Source organism: Saccopteryx leptura, chromosome 6 (genome assembly GCF_036850995.1).
Source record: "Saccopteryx leptura isolate mSacLep1 chromosome 6, mSacLep1_pri_phased_curated, whole genome shotgun sequence".
In the NCBI taxonomy this organism is placed as follows: Eukaryota; Metazoa; Chordata; class Mammalia; order Chiroptera; family Emballonuridae; genus Saccopteryx; species Saccopteryx leptura.
The window spans coordinates 103,603,489-103,623,126 of NC_089508.1; the positions used below are offsets into that span (position 1 = coordinate 103,603,489).

General features: G+C 34.4%; 1 protein-coding gene across 4 annotated transcripts in view; it reads left to right on the forward strand.

The window, feature by feature from the left end:
• Positions 1–19,638, forward strand: part of AKAP6 (A-kinase anchoring protein 6) — a 495,640-nt gene that overhangs the window by 391,408 nt on the left and 84,594 nt on the right. For all 4 annotated transcript variants that reach the window (XM_066344191.1, XM_066344194.1, XM_066344192.1 and 1 more), the window contains exon 10: positions 18,135–18,281. In XM_066344191.1, the coding sequence (XP_066200288.1) occupies positions 18,135–18,281 (147 nt within the window). The remainder of the gene's footprint in view (positions 1–18,134; positions 18,282–19,638) is intronic.

A 19,638-nucleotide genomic window follows, 5' to 3' on the forward strand; every position in this document is an offset into this window, starting at 1 on the left:
CTAAGACACATAGTAAAAAAAATGGGTAATTTGCAGACTTATTTGCAAATGGGTAACAGGTCAAAAAAATTTAATCCAAATGTCAAGTGTTTTAAACTTGGGAGACTTATTTTTTAATGGTGCCTTTACATAGAGATCTGGAACTTTGTACAAACATAATCTAATTGCTTATTAAAATATCTGTGGTGGACAAGTGGTGAGCATGTCATTGTCACTATTTTACAGATGGGATGTCCACAAAAATAGGAAATGACTTCCCCCAGATCATGTGACAGGCCACCCATTGAGCACAGGCAGACATAACAGTCAGGGAAGATGGTGCACAGCGAAGGGCTCCCTATCAATGATGCTCAGGAAAAATCCTCAAAGTCAAAGTTTTGGTATCTATTTCTTCTTGAAAGGTTATTCGTTGTTTTGTCTGTAAGCTATGCTAAATGGATACTTCCTGGTTCTTCTGTCTCTTTTTATTCCTCTTAGTGAATCTTTGCAGCCCTTACGCAAAATTTTAAGTCATTATTATGATGTTTTCTCATCTGATTATTAATGGGAAGTCATTAACTGAAGATATCTCTAGATATCTTCCTCTTCAATATTCTTTATTTTTACATAATTTTTGTGGGCTTTTTTTTCTGTAGATGATATGGTTTCCTATATCTGGTTAAACCTTTGTGATTTTCCCTGTTTACTTATTACTTTCTCTCCATCCATCTATGCATTTTCATCATTTTGTTCTCTAAATTTTCAGTTTTTCCTGTTCCTTACTTTATTAGTTTAGTGACTGGACACTCACACACTCACACACACACCACACACTCACAGACATAATGTTTCTCTTTAATGAAGCTATTCTAATAAAGTTTCTTCAATGTTTATAGCAAACTCCTGTACATAGCTTGAAAAATATGCTCAGAAGCAGTTATCATAACCCAAATTTTCTTTTATTAGTTTTAGTTTATACTAATAAATTTTCACCTGTACCCGATCACAGCTTCTTAAAACTGTGATCCGTCATTCTTTTGAATGACAGGTATGACAATCAGTGAGAACTCTCCTATCTGCTCTTTTAGCCTCAACATCAAGCTATTAAAAATCTATTGCAGTTTGGAGGGTGAGTCTACACCAAAATGAATCTGGTCATTTAAGCCACAAAGTGGGATTTTTAAGTATGTTTTGACCACTCCAAATTCTTTTTTTTTTTTTTTGTATTTTTCCAAAGTTGGAAACGGGAGGCAGTCAGACAGACTCCCGCATGTGCCCAACCAGGATCCACCGGGCATGCCCACCAGGGGGCGATGCTCTGCCCATCTGGGGCGTCGCTCTGTTGCAACCAGAGCCATTCTAGTGCCTGAGGCGGAGGCCACAGGGCCATCCTCAGCGCCCGGGCCAACTTTGCTCCAATGGAGCCTCAGCTGTGGGAGAGGAAGAGAGAGACCGAGAGGAAGGAGAGGGGGAGGGGTGGAGAAGCAGATAGGCACTTCTCCTGTGTGCCCCGGGCCGGGAATCAAACCTGGGACTCCTGCACACCAGGCTGACGCTTTACCACTGAGCCAACCGGCCAGGGCCTCCAAAGTCATTTTGAATGGCATTCTTGATCTGATTTACATTATACTCCACAGGACCACCAATTTCCTTAGACTTCTGGAGATGTATAAAGATATATTTTTAAAAATTAAAGTTAGCATGGCCTATTTAACTAAACTGAAATTCCTCCTGAAAAGTCTTTTGTTGGGTTTTAACGCTATCTTACTGACCTTGGGCAAGTCACTTAGCTTCTATGTATCAATTTTTAAACTGTGAGACAGAGTGATAATACTGACTTTCTCTTTAGACTTGCCTTAAGAACAAAAAAGAGAACAATACATTGAAATGACAGTCAAGCTGTCTGAGGTTGGAGTGACAAACAGTGCTTAAAGCTAAAGCCTGAAATCGCTAAAATTTATATTTGTAAAATCTTTCTCTGGTAAATATGGACATGTGCCCCAAAGGAAAACAATAAGCCAGAACAGAAAGGTTTTTAAGTCTGTGGCAGACTGGTATTGGAGTTGGAAATTGGACCCAGCCTCTTGAATTCTGATCAAATGTTATTACTATGAGAAAACACTGAACTCATAAAAGGTGTCCTTAAATATTTAAAGAGCTCTGTGCCCTTCCTCTTTTCTTTGATACATTTTATAGATGCTTTTTGTATATTAACCATTCCTGGCCATTGGAAAAAATTAACTTTGTTCATGGTTTCTGTGTAAAAATTGAGAGTAAAATTTCTGTTTTGATGTTTTCACCAAATATGTTTTTCACTGAGCATGAAATTCAAAGATAGGTAAGGCAGTCACATACTACTCATTTCTGTGTACTAACACTATACCTGGAATATATTTCAATTGCTGATACATGCTCATCTTGTCTTTATTTCAGAAGAATTCAAATGAATAAATATTTCCCACCTTCAAAATCTCAGTCATGATGCTAAGGGTTACAGCGGATAAATGGTGAACAACACATGGCCCCTCACATTAAGCACTCCATTGCGGGAGCTTATATTCTAATTCTGAAACCACATTCATCCTCATATGACATGAAGACACCAGAAAACCCTCAAAAGCAGCCAAAGGCAGTGGCTTTTAACCTTTTCACACTTGGGGACCAGTGAAAATAGAGAGTTATTTCAGGGATCACGAAGGCAGAAATCACCCTTACTATAAGTGAATTCAACTAAGATCACAGGGTTCATCATCTTCATACAACATCAGGTGGTTAACTCTTTTGTGAACTGGCATGAAATTTTTGGCAGACCAGTCCATGGACCAGTGGTTGAAAAACACTGGCCTAAAGTATCAAATACTTTATTATACAGGGATTTGGGTGGTCATCAAGAAAACCCCATGGCATTATGGATCTATTAAGATTATAAAAGTGAAAACCCTTTGAAAAGTTAAAAACACCCTACAAAGAAAAAAGACATGATATGAATGCCTAAAAGGATGATGGCATTTCCGTTGTGTTTTGGAAGCAGACAACCCTGGAAATGCTTTGATAGGTTCTGTGCTAACCCCTACTATCACACAGTGAGTTCTGGATATACTTCTCAGTGCTGAAGTCCATAGTCCCTGAGGAATGTTCATTTGCGCTAAACTTAAAAAGGTAGTTTTTGATGATGACAGTACGGGGGATAGTGCATTCAGCCTTCATTAGGCCACTGATTCTCATAAATTTCCAAAGTACTCATGTTCTGCTGCAATATCTTTTTGATAAACTACAATGGCTACAATGCTCTGCCTCTCATTTTTCTTGTCATCCTCAAAGAGAACCCAAAATATTCTCTTTGAAGAAACATTACCAACAGAGTTAACCTAAGGAATATATAGTCTCTTCCTTATGAAATTAATTTGGCTTTATTTTTGAGGTGTGCAACATTTTGGCAACTGCTTTGGTTTAAAACTCTATGTGATTTGGGAAAAGCACGTTTCAGAATGTTTAATTCAATGATACAAAAGGCACTAATGAAATATGCATGTATGAATTTTATATCATATTAGTTCCCTCTTTCTTGAAATCTGAATAAAAGCCAAACATCTGGATTACGTTTGAAAAGCCTGAATTTTCAATTTTCAGAGAGATTCAATCTATTTTGACATTGCACACTTAGCCTTAACATTTACAGTGTGCTATTAACATTACTTGCAATTGTAAAAAAAAAAAAAGTCTAGATTTAAACAAACTTGGTGCCCCATAATGCTAAAAATATATCTATATTTGAAATGGTTGCTGCTGCACAATCATAGGCAGCCACAGTTTAGGCTTCATCAGCATTTCTATTATAAATACTTGCATTGAACAGTCCTGTAATTCATCTATAGAGGCATGAGGTATGCTTTTATATAGAAATTATCTTATTAAATAACAAACAGCAGCTCATGTATTACTTCATTTGAGAAACTATTCATTGACTTAATGTTTTCTGAAGACTGCAAATATTCAAGGTACTCTATAGTTGACCAAAAACGGCATAGCCCTCATCCTTTGGGAGTTTATGCTCCATATTTATGACAAATAAGACTTCTATTTTTATAGATATTTGGGTATATTGTGGTAGCTAGACTAAAGGCAAGTGACTATGTGCAATCATAATTTTGAGAAGTAAACATGGTATTATTGCTTAATCTCAGTGATTTTCAACTTTTTTATCTCATGGCACACATAAGAAAATTACTAAAATTTCGTGATACATCAAAAATATAGTTTTTGCTGATTTGACAAAAAATAGCTATAATTTTGATTCATTCACACTGAATGACTATTGTTATGTTGGCTGTTGTCATTGTCTTTGTTTGACAATCTAAGGGAAAAGAGGTCAGTGCCCCTGAGTAAATAATCAGGCATTGCATGTTTCAAAAATTCTTGTTTATTTAAGGCTGAGTTTTGGGGAGGGTGTGAGAAAACATGTTCTATGATTAAACAAGAAATGAAGGAAGATAGAAAAAATGTGACATTGTATTTAAAGTTTGCATAATAGTAAGCCTCCAGTGGACCTTAATTTACTACACTGAAGTTTTTACTGGATTTCTTGCAGAATACAGTAGGTGAATCTCCTTTTGTGACATGAAGAACATCTAACATCAGGGATTTCCCCTTTCTCTTCTTCTTATTTTGTTTTATTTTTTTAATCTATTAAATTATGTTGTAGGGCCCAAGTAAACATAAAAAAAGTTTTGGGAGGCATTTGTTTAGTTTGGGAGATGGAAAACAAAAAGAAATACTTTTAAAACTAGAAACTTTTTAAAGGAGAAAACTCTTCATTACATTAATTGCTGCTCCTCGTGTCTTTTTTCCATTCTACATTGCATACTCTAACAGATATTACATAATTGCATAACTATTCTCACTATGTGCTGACATGACATTACGACAGCCTGATATGGTGCATCATAATGAACCCGTAATTAGAGCAGTCATGATGTATTATGGCAATGATCCACATCGTCACTGAAGTGCATTGGAATGCACAGGAAACCCACTGAGATGTGCAGATTTCAACATAATACAGTGCAACCATGAAGTTTCATCGCATGGAGAAGAAATTGCCATTATGCTCACACTGCTGGCAGACAGGGTTATAATACATTTCTTAGATATCTGTAAGGGAAAGTTCTATGTTGATGGAACAAAATTTTTGAGAGTAGCATTTGTGAAGTTTATATCTTTAAAAAAATCTACATGAAGGACTTTGTTGAAATATGGACTGAACTACATAAATTCTATAATGGAAGTTTCCTATATTTATCAAAAAGGACCCAAAAGGTTTTATGTAACATCTCAAATTCAATGAAATATTTCTCTAAAGTAGGCCAGATTGAAGATGATTTGAGGATTTTCAGTTAAGCTTGGCTTTTCTTTTCATTCTGTGTCCTATATTGAGTTTGGATTATATAGCTTACATTTTATGTGGTTGTGTCATTGTTTCATTGTTATTCTCCTAGGTTTTTCTGCATGAGAATCTTACATCTAAGTGTTGTTCAAGAGACAGTGTTTCCTTAACTTGGTGATTTGGGGTCTTGGCATTTCTTTCATACATAATGTGATTGTTATGGCTGATCTGGTGAATGTGGGCCCAAAGAAGCTCCATTTCCTAAAACAGAGAAAAACTTTAGATCCTATCTTCTAGGCCAGTCCTCATTCAATGCCTCATTAACCCATAAAATATCCCAACCAGGTAGACTTCTGCTCTCTGCCTCAATTAAGGTGACCAACTTTTTTACAATGAAAAGCAGGACCAAAATTAATCGAAGAAAACAATGTAATAAATAAACATTTTATTCGGCCTGACCTGTGGTGGCGCAGTGGGATAAAGCGTCGACCTGGAACACTGAGGTCGCCGGTTCAAAACCTTGGGCTTGCCTGGTCAAAGCTCATATGGGAGTTGATGCTTCCTGCTCTTCTCCCCTCTTCTCTCTCTCTCTCTCTCTCTCTCTCCCCTCTCTCTAAAAATTAATAAATAAAATATTTTAAAAAAATAAACATTTTATTCATTGCAACAATAATACACTATAATATGATAAATGTATAATAAAAACATTTGTAATATTTTATATTATAATTATGCTTACATGCCTATTAATTTTTAATAATAATTGTAATGAATATTTTTACCAATGTATCATCTTGTAACAATATATTGGAAATATCTGAACAAGAAATATCCTTCATATTGAATTTTACAGCAAGTGCTGCAGCTAGAGTATCAACATTCAATCTTGATTTCTTACTTGTCCAAAAGTCATTAGCAATTGAAAAAACTCTTTTAACTGCTGCATTGGTTCCAGGGCAGCACAATGCAAACTGAACAAGAATAAATAAATTTTCACATGGAATATGTTCATTTTTGAAATGGCTGAATATTTCCACCCATCTTTTATCAATTTTGACGTGTTCATTTTCCCATTGTAGTAATTTTTCAGAATTTAAATATACATTCAGTCTTCTAATTTTTTCAAAGAGACAATTGTCATCTATTTTGATGTCTGGCATTTCTTTAGATAAAAACTCAAGACAAGATTCAATATCTGTCCAATATACTTGCGATGAAGTCAAAAAACACAATTGAAAACTGTTATTTCCCAGGATGTTTGTTTTGGACCATTCTTCAATATATTCAAAACATGTCTGGTAAAAGTTCTGCACTTCTTTGATGAACTTTTCTGTTATGTCCGGATTTGATTCCTCTAAGTCTAACAATTTTCTTTTTATAATTAAAGGAAGAAATTTTTCTTCAAAACAAGATTTATATTGAAGGATAAAGTCATTCAAAATAAGACTAACTTCCATAGCTGAAATGTGTTCACCTTCAATCATTTGAACCATTTTGTGAAAAACAGATGCTTGATTATGTACAAAATACATTAATATCTCAGATATTTTATTATTGAAAAACGATTCCAGGATTTTAGGACATTTGTCTAAACTTTAAAAATATGAACGGAGAGGCTCAAATGATTGTAGAACATGCTCTATAGCAGGTGTTAGAGCAAGCCATCTAACTTTTGAATATCCTAAAGGTTTTCTGTATTCAACATTTGCTTCTTCACAAAATTGTTTTAAAGTAGCAACACAAATGGTAAAACGACTAAAATGCAAATAAATTGTAGTTATTATTACTGCTATATCAATTTGCATGACACATGATGCTGTGTTGATTGCATTTGACAAAATATGTGCATTACAATCTATTCCTAATATTTTCTTTTGGAATAATTCTTGTAATTTTACATACACATTATTCAGCCCTTTGCGTCTTCGCCCATCAACATTTGTATTTGTATTATTAGCTGTTAGTGCAACAACTTTGGATTTCAAGTTGTTTTCATTTACTACTCTGTATAGATAGATGGTTTGACAAAATTTCAGAAGTTTCACCCTCAATGGATTCTAAATTTAAAATTTTTACTGGAATGCCCTTGGTAACATTAATATATTTTACTATTATTGGATACAATTTAATTTTATTATGATTTGATGCATCAGATAAAATTGTTACAAATGCTGCAGTTTCCAAGTCCTCTGTAAGTATCTTGTCACAGTAATTTTTAAATACTGATTTCAAAATAGCCTCGCATTTTGTCATGACACATGAAAATTTTGCATTGTGAAACTTTTTCAAAAATTTAGTTGTACAATCCATACAACGAAAACTTTGATTGTGAATTATGGTATGAAATGCAAATGTTCCCTCTATTGCAGCCAACTGTTTTTCATCTTCAGAATAATTTGAAGTTTAAAAAAAAAACTTGTTACTTTACAACTGGAAGCTGATGTATCTAATGATTGCTTATGTTTGTTGGTGGCCAAGTGTTTTGTTATTGCTGCTCTGCCCCCAACTGCAATACAAAATTCTCCACTGCAAATACTGCAGAAAACAATGGTATCTTTCTTTGATATGATGAATGGAAATTTCTTTTTCAATTTATCTTTAAAATGGCATTTTCTCTTTTTTGATTTCTTTATCCCTTAAATGAAATTTAAAATTAAAAATAAAATATAGAGCTACATGAACAATGCAAACACATTAGGAACTGAAAACGTTACATCATGGTAGGCAAATTTTCTGGAAGCTAAATTAACAAAACTAAATATCAAACAAAACCACTAATTTGGAGTGATATTCGAGTTTATCATTTTCTAGTTAAAAAAAGTCTGTTTTATGCAACTATTTAATCAAAATGCATTATTAATAGATATGATTTGAGGTTAGATTTCTACTTTAAACCTCAAATTTCAGGAAAATACCTGTAAATAAAATTTTATGTATTTGGAAATTATTATATAATGAATTAATAAAATATGAATTGTGGTTACCTTTCTATGATTGAATATTCACTGAGAAAGAAATAATCATGAGTCTACAGTGTTGTATGTGCCGTGTTGTATTTCAGTAAGAAGTACACAAACCCATTTGCGTGCTCCATATATTGCACGCTCTCTCAAAGTCTCCTGTGCAGAGCGCATGCATCTCATAATCATGTCTTGCCGCACTGTACTGATCCTTGATGAATCGTCATGTCAAATAAAAATACGTCACATCACACTCAATGGATCAACTCTGCATCGATTGAATACGAACATTTACAGATTAGTCTTCCAATATCAAAAAGGAGGACGTGTAGGAGACACTTTTTGAAGAAGGACAGAATCTACAAAAAAAGGACTGTCCTCCCTAAAGGAGGACAACTGGTCACCTTACTAAATACTGCTGGTGAATGGGAATTCCCTATTGCCGAAGCTACATTCATATATTCAGTCTTTGATCCCATGCTTGACCTTTGAGGTCAGATGAAATAGATTAATAGTTTCTGTGTAAAAGTTCTCTAAACATTTAAAATCTGCTAACTTTTCCTTTCCTTTCTTCTCTCATCTTCAACTCTTATTTACCCCATTGCTAAATACTTCCAACTTCTTTGGCAGCTTGCTCCTTAGACAAGTATTGAATCTTCTTCTTTCCTCAAGGGCTTTCCTTTGCACATTTGATACACTGTCTAGGTCCCTCTTGGAAAATGGAACCCAACCAAAACTGGGACTGCAAGTTTGGGTCTAGTAAATCATACTCAAGCTGACCTACCTGGTACCTTCTCATTTTTGACCCTGTGTTTGTCTCATTCCAGCCCTAAATTAAATTTCTCTTTTCTTTCTTCTGGTTTTTTTTTTTTCACTTACCTTTTACTGTCTTTTGGATTCATTGAACCTAAAGGCAATTGAAGCCTAGTCACCACCATTCTTTATGCAGTTTTGGTATTTTAATTTTTTTGTTGGAGGGAGAGAACAGTTATTAATTTTGTTAATAACTCCTACATGGAAACAGTTGGCAGAGCTGAGTATTGGTTGCCCCATTTGGATGTATATTGTGTTCTGTTATTTTCCATATTCCATACTGCTTCCTCTTATTTCTCTCTCACTGGGATCAAGTGTTGGTAACCATCACATTCTTTCTTTCTTTTCTTTTTTTTTCTTTCTTTCTCTTTTTCTTTCTTTCTTTCCTTCCTTCCTTCCTTCCTTTCTTCCTTCTTTCTTTTTATAGAGAAAACAGTTGTTTTTATTGTCTAACAGTTGTAGACAATAGTTAGAAGATGATGAAAGACTAAAGATGTCTTATTTATGCTCAATTCAGGTCCTTTAGCAGTTAGGTAGCGGGGTTGTAGAGCTGGCAGGTATTGGCTTTTGAGAGCTGACTACTAAATATTCAAGAATTTTGCCAACAGCAGCAACTGTTGGTAGTTTGGAACCTTGGTAACTTGGACTCTGCCATGGTGGAAGTATTACACTGGGGAAACCAGCAAATACTATAAATCAGGGCTCCTCCCACCCTTTAGCCAGTTTATTAGTATACCACTACCAGTAGGTATTTGAGTTTATGATCTCTGAGCTAAAATATTATTCTTTAGTGATGAGTGAGTTTAGTATAATCTGGCATTCTGACTAATGTGCCATATACATATTTTACTTATATATATCATTAATAAAAATATTGAGTAAGACTAGACCAAAAAGGAGCCCTTGGCATAGCATAGCCATTATGCAGTGATCTTTGCATTTGTTCAACAGGTTCTCAGCAAAATTCCTTGTACTTCAGTGTTTCTAAATGGTTGACTCCTTCTACTTATGTTAGGCTTATGAAAATCTAATAGAAGCCCATATATCCGATCCAGGAATTCACATCTTTTCTGTAGGGATTTAAGTCATTAGATTTCGGGTCTACGTTCTTAGCAATTTAATTATGTTTAAAATCTGGTTAGTAGTGTAGTAAATAACTGGTATTGCTACAAAATTGCATTGAGAAGGTAATAGGATTGAATTTTTACACAAGTTGACACTCAATTAAAATTTCCATATATCCAATGAGTTAGCCAGTTCTTGGCCAGGGAGTTAGAACAAATGCTTTCCCTAAGCTGATCACTTCAAAACAGGCAAAATTTATAATGAAGTCAAATCAAGACTCAGTGCATCAACTAAAATTTGAATGTGGCTTTTCAAATACAGATCAAAAGCAAGAAAGAAACTAAAGAGCACCCTTGATATTTCCTGCTTAAATTCCTCTATTTTTTATGACACTGAAGGAAAAATAACACATTAAAACCTCCTTACTAAATTACTGTCCTAAACTAGTAGATCCATGGGGCTTGTTCAGCTAAAAGCCACAACAGACTTTGTAATGCAATGATGTAATCTTGGCTTTGTGTCATTTATATTCAACCTAAAAAAAACACAATTTTCCTGAATAGGCAGGCTGACAACAATATTGTTCGGTGTGGGTTTTTATTTGGATTCTTTCCAAATGGTTCACATGCCTTCACAGTGCTTACATTTTTTTGCCTGAATTCCAAAGTTTTCCCCTTTTACTAGCTTTCTATTTTTCTTTTAAGGTCTCAGTTATGTTTGTAAAACTAACCAGCTCCACCACAAAATTAGGATGTATCTTGCAGAGTGCATTCATTTTACTTTTTGCATATTTTTCCTGAGGTCATGTCAAGGTTAGTTTGAATTCCATCCTACATTAAGACTTCTTTCACAGCTATTTAGCTCGGCAGCCTACTCCCCGCTGGGGTCTGCCCCTTGGGCACGTCAAAGCTTCAGACCTGACAAATCACACACAGATGAAGCTGTACAGTTTTTTAAACAGTTTCATCAGTAACTTTTTTTTCTTTTTTACTATCCTCCTTCGTGTTGAGATTTTTTTCCCTCTGAATTACCATTTCAGGAATGTCGATTTCTATTTGAGACAGTTTGTTTTTACATCGGAGTCGCAAACTAGCAATATCCTTTATTTTATAGTAAATCATACTAATAGCCTTTTAATCAACCAAGATTACAGATTGAGATATCTACAGACCATTTCTGACTAGTATAACTGTAATTCTGTTACTGAAGTCTATTTGTAGCAGGAAGCTTAGTTTTGAAAAGGTAGTTTACCAGAATCAAAAAATGTCAACCATAGAAATGCATCAAGTTTATAACATATTATGCCTTGAGCCCTGAAATGTTTCTCAAATAGTTAGTAATATGCTCTTATCAGTATTTTAGCAAATTGTGAAACTAATGGTGCAACTCCATTTCCTGTTTAATTGATGAAGTTAAAATGGTTGGTTGCTAATGAGTGTATTAGCAAACAATGTCTCCTTTACAGGCTGAGGTAGATTAGAATATTTTTTTAAGCTGCTTATTATCCTTATTTTTCTATAATGAAAAAAATACTGACTGCCACAAAATTGCTAGGTCAACTGAAGAAATGGTGTAATTAATGCTATCTTGTCATTTTGTCAATGTCAAATGACTGTATTATAGATTTTAGTTCTCACCCTAGAAAATAGTCTTTTTTTTTTTTATACAAACATAGGCTTTTCATTACAATACTTGAAGATCTGAATTGCAGACTAAGCAGAAAACTTAGAAGTAAGGGGGAAAATAATATTTGAATGATTCTCCTTTCCTCAGTTCTCTTTTACAGTCAGTTCAGTATCAAAGAACCCAGCAAAGAACTCTGTGAAAGGTTTCTTGGTTGAAACTAATTAAAGACAAGTCAAACAAGAAAAAAAAAAAAAAGGAAATCAAAGGAATTATATCAGGTGTCCGGATGTTGTTTAGGAAAATTCTTCTTAGAGTTTTGTAATTCTATTCCAGGAAAAAGCTAAATTCTAAAAATGTCCATTTGTACCATAATTTCATATTTGCATTATTTTTGCAATAAGATACCTGGCAACAGGCAAACATGTTGAAGAAATCATTTCTGCATTGGAGTATTAACACATTATGGTGAAAAGAGAGGCTTGTGCTTTTCACGCAGTGCATTTCAGTCTTCAATTAATGTGAAAGCACTACAATGCCTATGCAACTTCTCTTGCCTAGTGGTGCACCATTTATCATTGCAGTTTTACATTGACCTTGACACCCACTTCATTAGAATAAAGATTGTCTACCATTTAGGTTACATTGTTCCTCTGCACAGAGACCCCATGCAAATTTCTGTTCAGATAGAAGAGCTGCGAGGCTGTCAGAGGTCATCTGCATTAAATGATTGCAGCTATTTTCCAACTGCTTCTTTTCATTCTACTCAATTCAGGCTAGGAGGATCAATCAAGTCCTCTGCCTGAAACAGTGGGACTGCTGGGAATATAACTGTTTTTAGTAGTAGTGGGTATGCTCTAAACAGTATTAAATATTTAATATAAACTCATTAAAGACCATGTAAAGGCTTCAGAAAGATATCAAATTTATAGAAAAATATAAGGGGCCAGAGAATCCTTTTAAAAAATAAATGGAAGAAGAATAATCAATTTTATAATTCTAAAGAGTATAATTACAATAGTTCTTAAAATTAGTAAATTTCTTCTGTAGGAGACTTTTCTCTTGACCTTGACTTGGGTAGAGAAGGGGTGAGACAGAAGGCCTCGTGTTCTTATGTAGTATTTTACATGAAATCAGCAGGGGAAAGTTTGCAGTTATTGGTGTTTTTATTTTTGTATCACAACAATGAATTCTGTGCTAAGTATTTATTTTAAAAGCTTAGGTATTTGTTATGTAAAAGAAATGATTGGAGAAATAAGTTGCCAGGTTTCCCACTTGAGTTTTCTGAGTAATATAATTGGAATTAAATTATTAATGGGAGATACTTTTAAAAAGATTGTTTTATGATCTTCTATTAGGGAATTTGCAATTCATTTTAATATTTGTAGTTTGATTTATATTAAAGATAATGCAATCTATGTCCAATTAACAATACATGGCCAATGTAATGTGATTTTCAGATCATGCAAATGGAATAAGCTAGAAGAGGGGGGTAAAACTCAATTCTTAACCTCAGATGTAATTTGCTGTGCGAGTTCTGGCAATTTTAAATGACATTGCACTTTTTAATTTTTCCAAAGGCTCAGCAGCAAATTTATCCCAATCAGGAAAGCCTATTATTAATTTACAAGGACAATTGTAGGAGTCTTTATAATTTCTCTGTGCAATTATTCGCCATAAATTGCTAATGGTAAAACACAAGGAGTTTGCAAGAAATAACGACTATTATTTATCTCGGGCTTGAACCCTCTTCTCTAGTCTTGAACACCTTCCTGAAGCACTAGTGATATTAGCTCCACACGAAACATCACATACGTTGTAAGGTGCAAGACCCTGGTGTTCTGAAAAAACACGAGAGCTGCTGCAGAGGCGACACTGGCCTCTAGCAGATCCCTGCACTCCGCGTGTACAGCTGAGCTGTGGATTCTGGACTTTCATATAAAAAGACTCTTTGTTCACCACTGAATGGCATTAGGCATGGACTTGTGGAGGGGCCACCATGAAGCCTCACATGAGGAGGGCAAACACTAACCAGAAAACACAACATCAGAGTCATAAACAGATACATCCCTGCATTTTTGTGCAAAAAAGCATATTTTCACATATAATTTTGCCAATACTTTGGTGTTTTGTTATGTTCCTAGCATACACTTTCTTACTGATAGACCAAAATATATTTTATATTCTTAGTCTGTCTATCTATCTATCTATCTATCTATCTATCTATCTATCTATCTATCTATCTGTTCTGTGTTTATGGGAAGGTGGATTATGCTTAATAGATAGGTGTTTAGGTATTACTTTGTACTGGAAAAGATATTCAAATATCTTTATTATTATATCTGTCATTCTTATAACTAGATCATTTTCCTTGCTTTAACTCTTCCTGATATAAAGTCACATAAAGCCCAGTTAAAATATACTATAAAATGTAAATACTCAAATCCTGAAGACACAGAATCTGACAGCCCTATTCTAATAATGGATAAAATTCTTTGGTTTAATTTTTGTTTTTCTCATAGCCAAACCTTCACTCTCCACTCAGCAATGTCTGGTCTCTTTTCAGCATAACCAACACAAGCACTATACAAAAGTCTTACAATGGATGTCTTAATCTCTCTGTGTGCTTTTAGAGCATTATTTTGAATTCCATCATGCTGCCTTTTTTCTTTCCTCTTCTGAAGTTTTATTACAACAGCAGAATTCCCAGGGAGCTTTGGGGGCAAGGTTCACATAATATAGCCCTGAAGTTTTGCTTAGGTGGAATCTATCCCTCAATCCTGGCCATCCTTTGATTATCTTTCTATTTCAAAAAGATTCACTGGGTAGAGTCTTACCACATTAGCTGTATGTAGTTTATTTTTTATTTTTTTATTTACTAGACGTGAGCATCTATAGCCCTTTCATGATGCTTTCTTTCTCTGACCTCACAGTGACAAGGCATCTTGTTCTTTAACATTGAGGGAGGCAGAAAAATGCTTGAGTTGCTCAATGTGTGCCTTCTATACCAGTTTCAAAATGGCTTATTCTTCTGGTTTCCATGGTGACAATTAACACTGTTTCAAGGCATTGTTCCAGTCTCCATTTGGGCAGAATTTTCGGTGTGATTTTTAACAAAAAAAAAGAAAAAAAAGTTTTAGGAGGGAAAAAAAGCCTTTAGCATAACTGTCAAAAAAGTTATCTCAATCAAGTCTTCATGCATTTTTTATTATATTCACTTCAGAAATCCCTGTTTTTGCTGTCTTTGTTTTATAATTCAATTTGGGCAGTTGTGCTTTTTAAAAAGTAAGCACAGAGTTAGAATTTTCTTAAAACTTCTTTAAAACTTAGTTAAAACAATAAGCTAGTATTTCTCATTATTTTTAGCTGCTTTTTAAGTTTTCTTTATATATTCTATATGCACACACAAGTGGCATTTAGAATAGAAGTGGCCTCTGTCTTTAATTTAAATCATTAACATATCTATTAGGAAGCTTCATTAGTCAAAATTGAATTAGCCAAGCAAGGACACTTAGTAATGTAAATATGGCCTTTCAATAGAGTATATTTTGTTTTTGACTAGACAGAGATGTCCACTGCAGGTACTAGGGGGAAATTAAATATGGGATGCCTGTTTACCTTAGCACTCAAGAAAAGCCATCTGACTAACTTTGCTATTCTCATTTTTGGCTATTGAAGAGTAGTCTGTATCCTAACAACCCTAGACTGCAGGACACAGTGGGGAAGCCTTTGCTCAGTTACTGCTGTGGGTGAAATTAATATGAAGATTAAATTATCTTCTCACCACAGGATAAAGTAGCCCTACTTGATAGGATGATCAAGAGCTGATAAGAGTGAGCAGTTGATTCTGTCTAATGCTTCTGAAAAGATGGAGAAAGAGGAGCAAAACCATACTAGCATCAACAAAAATAAACCCTTCTGGTTTTATTACATATGCAGCTTAAGGCCCTAAATCATGTCTGATTCAACTTTCAGAGTGTTTCAAATATTAAATATTTCACCTTAAATTACAGGACATTCCAGTACCTTTCTTGCACTTGTATCGCTACATCTAACAATTAGCTGAATTCTCCTGGCTTATAAAAACTTCAAACTATAAAGTTTAAAGGCATTGTCCATCAATCACATCTTTCATCAAGCTGTCTATATAGTAGGGTACATGGTGACCATGACAGAGAACATACATGACAAATTTTTTAAATGTAATAACCTTTTATACTAGCTATTGCAGTGACTATTTTTAGCACATTTCACAGAGAAAATTATCTTTTGTCTAAAATGTAATTAATTGCTTTTCATATTTTTAATATTACAAGACTATTGTGTTTATGGAACAGATCTAAACTGCTCTTTTTCTTGATTGACCTACCCTGCAGGAGCCACTCAAAGTCAGAGTAAAGAAGGGGGATGATCTTGTCCTAAGTGAAAGTGATAGCCGGGCCAGGCTCTCCCAGGCGGCACCACCGAGGACTCCCTCTCTCAGCTAATACACGTGGCATTAACTACCAATTTGAACAATATTCTTCTGCCTCCCTGAAATGCTGATTCCCCCAATATTGTGTCAAAGATAATTATCAAATTCATTATGTAAATCTTTGTCAGCACCATCATCTTTAGATGGATGTGTGATTACATAAAGCAGCTTGCCCTCACCTCCAGTCATCACTCCGACAAATAAAACACTATGTAGGTTTCTAGAGTACTTGTTGAATGTTGAATCCAGAGTCCTCGAGTGGACTCTGTGTTTTCTAAGTGCTGAAGTGAGGTGGTCCTGGTAATTGTCTGTCATTAAAGAATGCAATCAGAATTTCCCATGTAACACAGGCCAAATTCTGAAAGAGCTCTAAAGCAACCCTTAATTTTTTTTTATTATGCATATTCATGTAATTTTGGATATTCTGACAATCTGATCAGCATTCATTAATACTATGAGATGCTTTAAATCACATTATTAAAAATATTTTGTTCTGTGATCCATAAATGACTAACATTTGGAGAAGTTTACATAATACAAATAATGTGCATGTTTAGTGCAAATGAAAGATTAAAATATGAAACTCAAAGTATGCAAACATTTGCACATAAATGCTGAGTATTAACCAAAACAGGGATTTCATGCCTCCTTTTTCTTTAAGCTGTTTCCAATTGTATTTAGTTTGGGATCTTATTTAATATTATGTTCTCAAGTCAAACAGTCACCCAAGTGGTTGGGCATGTTTTGAACTTGCTGATTTGCAATTTTGTTCAGAAAAAAGCTTTTCTTATTAGATCTGATCAAGTGTTCATATTAACTCAGGGTTATGGCGCAATACTGGCAATAACCTCAATGATCTAACTTTTACTCCTCAAAGAAAGAAATATTGAGATTGTCACTGTATTTTGGAAATGTGCTAAAATTATAAAACATGTTTATTATTTTAACCAGAATCTAGCTTTTCTTCTTAGAGATGTTTTTATGTGTACATTTAAAAACTATGGACAGTCACTTATAGCTATTCATAATATAGGACTTTCTACTATGAAGTTATCCAAATAGTTATTTGAATAGAATCACCATAGTAACTGTCATATTAAGTAGCACCTACATTATCTGTAGCAAACATCTTTTAGGAGAGACTTACTTGGCAGTGTGTTACAATACAATGTATGCTGGAAGAGAGGGTACTCTAGTGCATTGTGATATTTGAGAAAATTTTAAAGTATTTATTAAGGATATTCATTAAGGAAGCATAGATTTATAACCATTCTTAAAGCACTGGTTTTCTTTTTCCTCTCTCTATATACCTCTTCTCTAAACTCACATCAAATTTTTAAGTAAAAGAAAAAAAACCCCTGAGAATTCAGAGAACTTATGGGATAAGGAAGAAGTCATGCAATCTTTAGGGATCATTTTATTTGTACCACTCTGAGACTCGTCCTTTGTGGGGCAAAGATCAGAGATGGGCAGCACTCTGGAGTCAAATGTTGCCCAAAATTAACTTTAATATTAACTCCTCTTAGACCATGTATTTTCCTATTTGGAATATTTTAAATTAAAGAACCAATGTAGGTGCAAACTTTAGTTTAAAAAGACATAAATTTCAGTCAACTAAATGGAATACCTTGAATGGTGGTATATGTATACTACATATATATTTAACTATCTTCCGCCATATTCCTCCACTACTCAAGTTACCTAGGTTTAGTTTCCTCATAAATATTATTGGAAACAAAAACTTTTCACACACATGAGCATTGCTAATGCTGTGCTCCAAGATTTTCTAAGAACACCTCTCTCACTAATGATATATCTTTCTCTCTTCTTGTTTCAGAGATACAGTGTGGAAATGTCCATCAGGGACTTGAAAAAGACAGAGCTGCTTAGTAAGGTTGAAGCTTTGAAGAAAGGTGGCGTTTTACTACCAAATGATCTCCTTGAAAAAGTGGATTCAATTAATGAAAAATGGGAACTGCTTGGGGTATTTGCATTTTTATTACTGTGTGTAGGTTATGTGTACATTTTTTTGTGTAGTGAAGTACTCTGTCTGATTTCTAATGTGAGGCACAAATATCTCTCTCTTTCAATTCACTACCTACATTTCAAACAGCTATTCATGCTATTATGGGGGGAAACACTGCTTTTTCTCTTCTGTTGATTTTTTTTTTTTACCCTCAGCTTGTCTCCTCTCAGATTTTAATAATTTTGGTTCTTTATACATAAAAAAGTAAGTAAAATATGCCATGTATTATGGGTATGCAGCAAGTCAACTATAATACAGTATATCTGATATACACCAACTGTCATGCTTGAGTGAATGTTAATAGAATTTGTTCTGAAGGTACATGTTAGAGACATTCACTGTTTAACTATTTACTGTACCCTTCAGGAGAAAAGTGGAGCTGTCACTACAGCTTTCAAGTCACACTAAAGCTACCAAAACAAAGATGCAAATTTGACCCAAATCTGAATTGCAGAATTAAATTGGCCTCTGTTTTGTGCCCAATTTCTAGCTCACTTTTAACAAAAGCCAAAAAGAAAAAAAAAGTTTCATGTAATTCATTTCACGCAATGATGGGCTGGGTCTCAGCCAAAGACTGAGATGCAAGAATCTGGCAAAAAGGCAATCTAGAGATTCCGTTACCCAGAGACCGGGATGGCACTGTGCAAGAGACAGGACTGGCCTTTTGTTGGGGGACAGCTGAGAGAGAGAGGTTAAACTGTAGTTTTTCATCAATTTCTCTCCTAAACTGCCTTCACTTCAAATCAAGGGTAAGCTGAATTTGTCAATTACTTAAATGCTTAATTATAATAGCTAAGTATGGGTGGTGTCAGTTATGGAACCTAATTTTGCATGCCTTCCATTTTCTGCCTTTTTTTTTAATTCTAAAAGAAATAATACTCCAAAAATATTTTGAATACAAAGCTCTCCGTGTACCTGATGACTTGGAGGGGCGCCAGTGCTCAGTGTCTGCCATGCTTAATCTAGGTGATTAAAGGCTGCAAGTTTAAATCCTTGCTTCTCATCTGAATGCACTGCACTCTCCAGTTGTGCAATGTAACTTAAAACGTTTTAAAGTTTTTACTCTGACCTGTTGTTACATTACTTTTTAATAGTAATTAATGGCTTTACATTATAATATGGAGATTTCCATCAGAACCTACTAAAGTCTGCAGAATTCTTTGATCTCATACAAGAAAAATGTGGTTAGTGTATGACATTTTAAAAGTTGTTACTAAATGGGGACAGCACTTTTATATGCTTGATAGATAAAGTGATAACTTATTTATATAGAAATAGAACCATGTCTTTTTCTAATTTGATAAATAAATAATAA